The sequence below is a fragment of the Platichthys flesus genome, chromosome 17 (assembly GCF_949316205.1).
Source record: "Platichthys flesus chromosome 17, fPlaFle2.1, whole genome shotgun sequence".
Lineage (NCBI taxonomy): Eukaryota > Metazoa > Chordata > Actinopteri > Pleuronectiformes > Pleuronectidae > Platichthys > Platichthys flesus.
Window position 1 is genome coordinate 209,500 of NC_084961.1, and position 8,970 is coordinate 218,469.

Below are 8,970 nucleotides of genomic sequence, written 5' to 3' on the forward strand. Positions count from 1 at the left end.
TTGGATATTATCTAGGATTCATCGTGAGAGAAAGAGATTTAGATTTGATGAACTGGAGGAAGACGTCTGATGTCGACTCACTGAAGTTTCCAAATGTTATTTCAGTTTAACTTTAATATATTTTTGTATTGTGTCAATTGACCCATAAAGATTTTGTTTTATACTTTTCTGCTCGTCATCCCGTTCTTATGAACACGATACGTTGAGAAGAGTAGTTCTTCATATTCAGAAACTTTCAGATGAAAGTTGATGTGTTGGTTGAGGGTCAAAGGTCACGGTGACCTCATGTTCAGTGTCACAATCATTCATCATATTTTTAGTCACTTTACATTTCTTTATTTTATAATTTCTCTTTTTCAGTCTGTGATGACGCATAAACAAGAGTCTCACACACACAGTCCCCACACGGAGCCTAAAACCAGCAGGTGTCTCACACAGTTCAGCCACTGTCACAGTTAAATTTAGAAACCATGAGAACAACACAACTTTCCCAGCATGCCCTGGGGCAAGGCAGCGCCCCCCCCCCGAGGACATGTCCATCAGCTGGGAGTTGCATGATGGTAAAGATTTCGGGACGATTTGACCTCCACACGTGTGTGTGTGTGTGTGTGTGTGTGTGTGTGTGTGTGTGTGTGTGTGTGTGTGTGTGTGTGTGTGTGTGTGTGTGTGTGTGTGTGTGTGTGTGTGTGTGTGTGTGTGTGTGTGTGTGTGTGTGTGTGTGTGTGTGTGTGTGTGTGTGTGTGTGTGTGAGACTTCATGTCTGAACCGGATTCTAGTCGGGGGATTTATGTGATGAATGACTGTGTCTGTTTCCCACGATGCATTTCAACATGTGTATTTTGTCTTGTTTCTGGTTGTGTCTTTTCTCTTTGTCGTCCTGTGGTGAACTCAGGGTTAAACCTCTTCATCACAATGTGAAGCAGCTTTAAGTATAAACACAAATTAAGCATTTGGGTGAAGGACGAGTCTTTTCTCCTGTTGCTGACACCACAGACCTTGGATCTGTTGAGACCGACGTGAGGATTACAGCAGATTACAGCAGCAGCTCCTCGGAGCTCAGACGTTTGTTCAGATTATCACTGAGTGAAAAGTGTGTTTTATGTCGTCAGCTGTGATTACAGGAGATTATCAGAGGTTTGATCGCCCACAGTCACTTCCACAGATTAGAGGGGGAATAAAAACTGTTTCACAGAGAGACAGAAGAAGTTCTTAGTTACAGTATAATAATATGTAGTAAGTAATATCAATTTAATGTACACAAGAGTATCCAAAGTGAAAGTACCTGTTATGTTAAAGAGTGAAGGTTAGTTACGTTAGTTATTTGTTTTAATGTAAAGTTTTTTAATGGTTCATGAAGTACTCACTTTTTAAACTAAAACAAAAATAAAACTTAATTTTTGTTCCAAATTATTTTACTTTATTGTCAGATTCATTTGATGTTAAATAGCAAGAAATACAAATACCTGGATAAAGTTAAATTACATGTATATTATGATCATATTACAGTAAGTGAATACATGCATTTATATAGAAAATCCTTTCAGAATAAAAGCAGGAGGGGACTTAGTAGCTTAGCATTACCTTGTTAATGTCTGTTACCACCTACAGGTGCAATCACTATGCTAACGCTACTCACAAGAGATGCTAATGCTCCAGCTGCAGGAGAACTGAGGCTTCATTCACACAACTATGCTTTTGTTTTCAATTTTTATTTGAAATGATTCATTTTTTAATTGATTTATGTTGAAATGGTTATGTTTAAAATGTTTATACTTTACATGTATCACTACAAATAAACAAAAGTTACAAAAGTACCAACCAAAATCTGAGGTGGAAGAATGAAAACACTCGGAAACAAGATGTGACCGAAGATCAAGACGAGCGTGAACCAACAACTTAACAAAGACGAGTCGAGGGTCAAAGGTCAAACACACCAGAAATCAAGCTGAAGACGCAAGGAGCATCATTTCAAAATAAAACAGGAAACAGAACACGGAATGTCCCTAAACAGAAAATCAGCAGAAGACTCAACTGTTTTCAATTGGAAATGTTTTAGTTTCAAATGTGTGGATGAAGCTTCGACCTTTATTCTCTTAGCCCACATTAGATGTGTCATCAGTGCTGACGTCAGCAGGGGGCGTGTCTCCGTGTGAACTCCATTGTGAACAGTAGAAACTGGAAATAGGACTTGGCCTCTATTGTTTGACCTCCAGCTGTGACACAGGAAGCTGCAGATGTTTGAGAGCGTGTGAACTGAATCACACCTTGAGCACACGTTGTAATCATGTAGAGCCCACGTGATTGGTCAATGATTGAAGGGTGGAGCTCCGAGTGTGAGCAGGTGATGGAGGGCGTGGTCCGTCTGTTTATTGATGATCAATTATAGATTAAAGATCATAGGTTATAGATTATAGTAACTGTAGCTCTCTCTCTCTCTCTCTCTCTCTCTCTCTCTCTCTCTCTTCATGGGAAAAAACTTGGCAGGAACACCAGAATGACTCCCTCCCACCTCTCTCTCTTGCTCTCTCTCTCTCTCTTTCTCTCTCTGTGTTCATTCAGAACTCAGTTGATGAGGACATCACATGTCTGTCTCTGTCTCTGTCTCTCACTCAGTAACTCTCTCTACATTGAGTCATGTCCAGTCTCAGTTTTCTTTCTGTGTATTTGAGCGGAGCCTCAATGATCCTGCTGCTGACGGCTGGTGAGTCTCAAACACTGTGTGTGTCTGTGTGTGTCTGTGTGTGTGTGTGTGCAGCTGGTTAATTCCTGTTCTTTGTGTAGTATGTAGTAATAATATTCACATTAGTTGTAGATGAAGTTATGAATGGATTTGACAACAAACACACACGTGCAGAAACATCACACTGTGAAGCCTTCAGTTCCTGTTGGACACTTCGCTCGTCCTCTGATTGGTCAGGGATGGTCCTCTCTCTGATTGGTTCTCCTCTGAAGTGTAACTAGGCACCTCTTTCACTTCAGTAGTGTTCCTATACTTATGCTTTGTGAGGACCGCTGTAAGCATAGACCTACAGAGGGAGGACATTTTGTCTGCACCTTGTTTGAGGGCTAAGACCTGGTCGTAGGGTTAGGGTTAGGTTTGGATGGTTAAGGTTGTGGGGGGGGGGGAGGCTAGAGAATGTATTATATCAATGAGTGTCCTCACTAAGACAGAAGTACAAACATGTGTGTGTAGAACAGCTGGTTTTTGTAAAGTTTCTCTGGATCATGGGACTTTAAACAACCCCCCCCCCCCCCCCCACACCCACTGTAACTGACCCCCCACACCTTTGATTTTCTTCACTTCCTTTGACTCTCTGGGTCCTCTGTCCATTCTCCTCCTCCTCCTCTTTTCTTTTCCTCTTCAGCTTTGTCTTCTTCACGTTCTTCCTCTGGAGAGATTATAGTCCCGCCCACACTGTCTCTGAGTGTGTGTGTGTGTGTGTGTGTGTGTGTGTGTGTGTCACCTGGTTTTCATTTCCTCCACGGATGTGATTGACAGGTTGTTAGTGATGACACTTCCTGTTTGGTAACAAGTGAAATCCAACCCCCTCATTTCCCATATTGAGTGTGTGTGTGTTTGTGTATGTGTGTGCTTGTGTGTGTGCTCTTATCAAATAACTGTAGGTGGAGTTTGTCACATTGTGTTTTCCATCAGTTTGTAATTGTAACAATAATGTTACAGAATCACACAGATTTCTTACACTCGTTTACACTCGTTTACACTCGTTTACACTCGTTTACACTCGTTTACATTCCTGCACACGGAGTCCTATTAAAGGTAACGAGGTCGTATAATTTTATGACCCTTTCCCACAGAATCTCACATTAGTTACAGTTACAGGTCAATTTTTTCCGTGTGTGTGTGTGTGTGTGTGTGTGAGGAATGGTTGCGTGTACTTTGTTTTACAATGTGTTTGACCTGTTTTATGCTAACCGTAGAGGGAATGCTAATTTATTCATCAAATTCTGGTTCTGTTTGAATTCCTCCTCGACACCTACACACCCGTTCAAGTTAGCCACAGAGCTAATGTGTTGCTAACAAGCAGTCACGACTTTTAGGTACTTTCACAGTTCAAAGTGCTAAGCTAGAGTTAGCCTAGCTTAGCATGGCGTGAAGCAGGAGGACCCTGCGTTAGCTCCAACATGAAGGTGTGATGTGTTCTCAGTGTCTCAGGCTCAGGACTACGACTACACTCCCGCTTCGGACTACGACTCCGACTACAACGCCACCTTCGAGTACAGCTTCTACAGTAAGAGCCTCGTTGTGACTCCACCAGTGACCTGTGAAGCTCTTTGTGTTCTTCTATCTGCAGCCGGACTTGTATTCACACTGTAACGTCTCGGACCAGGTTTCACTGTAAAGTTCAATAGAATGAACTTTTCTGAACGAATCATTGTCAAATCAAAAGCTCTGGATCTGGGTGAGGTCATGAGTGTTCCTCAGGTGTTTCTCTGTTCTCAGGCAACAGCAGCAGTGAGGACCTGGAGAAGTTCACGGAACCGTTCATCGAGAGCCTGGACGTCCCGAACAGCTCTTCACTTCCTGTTTCTCTAGTAAGTCACCACAGATCTATTTATAAAGGTAAATAAATTATCTTACACTGAAATATTCTATTAAAGGTCAAATTAAACTCAACAATGTTTTCCAATTAAACAGTTAAAGAGGGTTAAGGTTAAGGTTAAGGTTAAGGTTAAGGTTAAGGTTAAGGTTAAGGTTAAGGTTAAGGTTAAGGTTAGGCTTACCCTAACCTTAACCATGACCTGAAACTTCTTCGAACTCCGATTCGCTGAAATGAAACCAGAGTCAAACGTCTGATGTTTGATCGTCTCCTGGATTTAATATAGAAATTAATATCTGGACCAATCAGGGACAGCTCCTCGTTTAGCCAACCTTCTCATCAGACGTTTCTCCTGCTGAACTCACAACATCTGAAAGAAGAAGAACACTTTGACTTTCAAATAACTATTAATGACACATTGTCCCAGAAATCAGAGTTATTTAAATCAATGTGAGAGAATGAATGTTAAATACTTTCACACATCCTCCACAAGAGGAGGAAGAAGTGGAAGAAGAGGAAGAACAAAAGAAGAGGAGGAGGAAGAGGAGGAAGAACAGGAACAACAGGAAGAAGAGGAAGAGGAGGAAGAAGAGGAAGAGCAGAAGAAGAGGAGGAGGAAGAGGAGGAAAACAGGAAAAACAGGAAGAACAGGAAGAAAACGAAGAGGAGGAAGAAGAGGAAGAGCAGAAGAAGAGGTAGAGGAAGAGGAGGAAGAACAGGAAGAGGAGGAAGAAGAGGAAAAAGAGGAAGAGCAGAAGAAGAGGAAGAAGAGGAAGAAGAGGAAAAAGAGGAAGAGGAGGAAGAGGAGGAAGAGGAGGAAAAATAGGAAGAAGAGGAAAAGGAGGAAGAAGAGGAAGAGGAGAAAGAAGAGGATGGGGAGGAAGAGGAGAAAGAAGAGGAAGGGGAGGAAGAGTTGGAAGAAGAGGAAGAGGAGGGAGAAGAGGAAGAAGAGGAAGATGAGGAAAAAGTGGAAGAAGAGGAAGAAGAGGAAGAGGAGAAACAAGAGGAAGAGGAGGAAGAAGAGGAAGAGGAGCCTCAGTCTCACAGAACAACTCACTTTGTTCTTTTTCACAAATCAGATCCACAAAGCTCAGAAACTTTTACTTTTACGTCAAATCTATAGAAAAGGTGTCATGAACTCTTAACCATTATTGTGTGTGTTTGTGTGTTTGTCTGTTTGTGTTTGTGTGTTTATCCAATGATGTGTGTGTGTCTGCAGGCAATCAGGACACTCTTCTGGACCCTGATGATCATGATCAGTGTGAATCTGCAGCAGCTACAACACACACTATGAGAGACACACTCAGCAGGTCACACACACACACAGCCTACACACACACACACACACACACACACACTATGAGAGACACACACACACACACACACACTATGAGAGACACACACACACACACACACATGATAAACAGTGATGTCAGCGGTCGTTAAATGAAGAATCTGGGAGAGACACTTTGGTTAATTCATTTTTAAATAATTCATAAACTGTACTTTTATATAAAAAAGAAATTGGATTCTCAGGGGAAAGTTTAATATGAAAAGTACATTTAAATTATAATTAAATTACAGACAGATTAACACAGAGTTTAATGGAACCAGCGCTCACGGGCCTCGACCTGCTGATGAGACTCTGAACGGGTTTTTGTTTCTTTTGCTTTTCAGTCCAATCCGGTCGGAGGTGGGAGGATCCTGGTGGAGCTCAGCCAATCACAGACCCTTATCAGAACGGTTCTGATAAATATTAAACTTAATCACATGTTTTCACAGTTTATCACTTTTTTATTTGAGGCAGTACTAATTTAAGTATTAATATTCACAAATAATATGAATGAGCTTGCATGTTTATATTTTCTGAGGATAAATATCTTATAAACCTGACGGGGAGAAGAACCATCGTATCTGGAAACCAGCAGCACTCTGGAAACCAGCAGCACTCTGGAAACCAGCGTCTCTTCCAAGTTTCTGGTTGTCTGGTTGTTCTTGTGATCTTTTAATCTGAAGCGTCTTCTAAAGAAAGTTCAGAGGTTCATCACTTCCTGTTGCACACACAACAAATCCCACACAAAGAATATGTGTTTTGGGGAAAGTTCACAAATTTGACAGTAAATTACAGAATTGTTACTGAAAGATAGAAAAAAAAAAAGATTGAGCGATTTTCTATCCAGAACTGTTTAATTGTTGATTGATTGTCTTGTTTTTTTAATAAAAATATGAACCTTGATGATTCAATCAAGTTTTTACAAGTCGTGTTCGAGTGAAGTTTTATTTGATCTTTTCTACATCGAATCAGATTTATTTCTGAGTTTCTGTCAGAATCATAAGTTGGACTTTGAATTGATCCTTTGTGTGTTGGAGTAAATCTACAGGAGCCCGGAGGGTCACATCTTACAGTTATTTGTGGATTGATTGTGATCTGATGTGTCTGTTAACGAGGATCCAGTCCGTCAGTGTCACGGTGGCACAGCGGGCGGTGACGCCTCGGGCTCCACGGGTATTTGAGTCCAGGACGAATCTGCACGACAACACACACTTTGTTCTCCTCACTTTGAATCATCACAACTGAAAACGACTTCTGTTCCATTGTTGAAAATCGAAATGTTTTAGTTTTACAGGAGAAGAGAAGAAACCGACTGAAATATAAAATAAACTTCACATTAATAATGAAACAAAATAACCCAATGACCGAAGTTTACTGCTTTTACTGAAGTAAATGTATATGTAAACATATATATACGTATATATTGTTATATATACACACACACACACACACACACACACACACCCACACACCTGCAGGATGAAAGGTGTTTGATGGATCCTCTGTGTGTTTCGTCTTCGTCTGTGACCTTCAGTGAAACTCTGCTGTGAGCTGATAACAAACACACACACACACACACATACACACACAAACACACACAAACACACACACACACACACACACACACACACACACACACACACTGTAACAAGTTAAGGTCCCCACAACGTCAGTAATGATGAGTTCATGTGTGAATAACTTGGACTGTGTGACCACGCCCCTGTCAGTGATGTCACGGCTGAGCAGGCATGTCATTGGACGGTTTGATCTTCTCTGACTTGAAGCTCATTCTTCTTGTGAAGGTCGCTTCCTGTCGTCTTCTTCTTCTTCTTCTTCTTCTCTGAATAATCAGCGTCAGTTTATCTCAGCTGTTTATTCACAAGCTGTAAAACAGGACCCGACCGAACGTCCCTGAACAACTGATAAAAGATAAAGTTGGTTGATATTAATAAGAACTTTGAAGCTTCTCCATGGAACACGACACTTCATCTGATCTGAGTTCAGCTCGTTTACAAATACCAGCTTCTGATTGGTCGGCTGAGCGGCGCTTTGACATTTAGCCTTTAATGAGGAGATGAAAGGTCCCCACAACGTCCATCAGACAAAGAAAAGGGCAAAACTGTGTCCTCCTGCGTCATCAGCTGCTGCCTCCAGGTGACGAGCATCATGGGAGATTTATCGACACACAACATTCAAATGAGACACACAATCCTCTGACCTCCGACCTCTGACCTCCAAACAGGAAGCTGTTAATGAATCTGTTTCTCTGAGTTTCAACACAAAGTGTCTTCGTTTATCGGAAATCATTTCACATCCTCACAACAAAGACACACAAGAACCAGACAAAGAGACACAAACTAACGACAAAGAGACACAACATAAAGACAAAGAGACACAAACTAACAACAAGAGACACAAACTAAAGACAAAGAGACACAAACTAACGACAAAGACACACAAGAACCAGACAAAGAGACACAAACTAACGACAAAGAGACACAACATAAAGACAAAGAGACACAAACTAACAACAAGAGACACAAACTAACGACAAAGAGACACAACATAAAGACAAAGAGACACAACAAAACGACAAAGAGACACAAACTAACAACAGAGAGACACAACGTTTTGGTGTGAAGATTCCACTCCATGATTTCAAGTAAGAACGTGACCTTCGACCTATGAACAACAACATTAACCACTCGGACGCATCATCGATCACAGACGCACACGTTCATGTGACGAGCTGAGGACGTGAATAATGTGAGCGAGCTGAGGAGACGTGACAGAGGAGGAGGAGACGTATAAAAACAGGAGGAGGAGGAGGAGACGCTCAGAGTCCAAGTGAGGAGACGGACGACAAACCACCAAAGAAGAAAAGAGAAGGAGCAGAAATCGACACCACCGAAGAAGAAGCAGGATCTTTAACATCTCATTTCTCTGTGAGTTCTCATCCATCATCACAACCTTTGATTTCATGTTCGTGAAGTAATAACTGTCGGTGCTCACACGTTTCAGGTTTAGTGTCTGTGGCGATGGGGGGGGTGCGAGTGCTGGTCTACCTGTCCGTCTGTC

At 41.6% G+C, this 8,970-nt stretch overlaps 1 protein-coding gene across 1 annotated transcript; it reads left to right on the top strand.

Annotated features, from left to right (window-relative positions):
- Positions 1-2,561: 2,561 nt before the first annotated feature.
- si:ch211-191i18.2 (uncharacterized protein LOC564095 homolog) lies at positions 2,562-6,795 on the top strand. Its single transcript, XM_062410319.1, has 5 exons — positions 2,562-2,701; positions 4,167-4,250; positions 4,463-4,554; positions 5,779-5,869; positions 6,237-6,795. The coding sequence occupies exons 1-4, from the start codon at positions 2,635-2,637 to the stop codon at positions 5,851-5,853; spliced, it is 318 nt and encodes a 105-aa protein (XP_062266303.1). The 5' UTR covers positions 2,562-2,634; the 3' UTR covers positions 5,854-5,869; positions 6,237-6,795.
- Positions 6,796-8,970: the final 2,175 nt, after the last annotated feature.

Excerpts from the sequence above, each read along its gene's own strand:
- si:ch211-191i18.2 (XM_062410319.1), top strand. The coding sequence starts at position 2,635 with ATGTCCAGTCTCAGTTTTCTTTCTGTGTATTTGAGCGGAGCCTCAATG. Across the intron at positions 2,702-4,166 it reads GATCCTGCTGCTGACGGCTG|TGTCTCAGGCTCAGGACTAC; the intron begins GTGAGTCTCAAA and ends ATGTGTTCTCAG. Across the intron at positions 4,555-5,778 it reads CTTCACTTCCTGTTTCTCTA|GCAATCAGGACACTCTTCTG; the intron begins GTAAGTCACCAC and ends GTGTGTCTGCAG.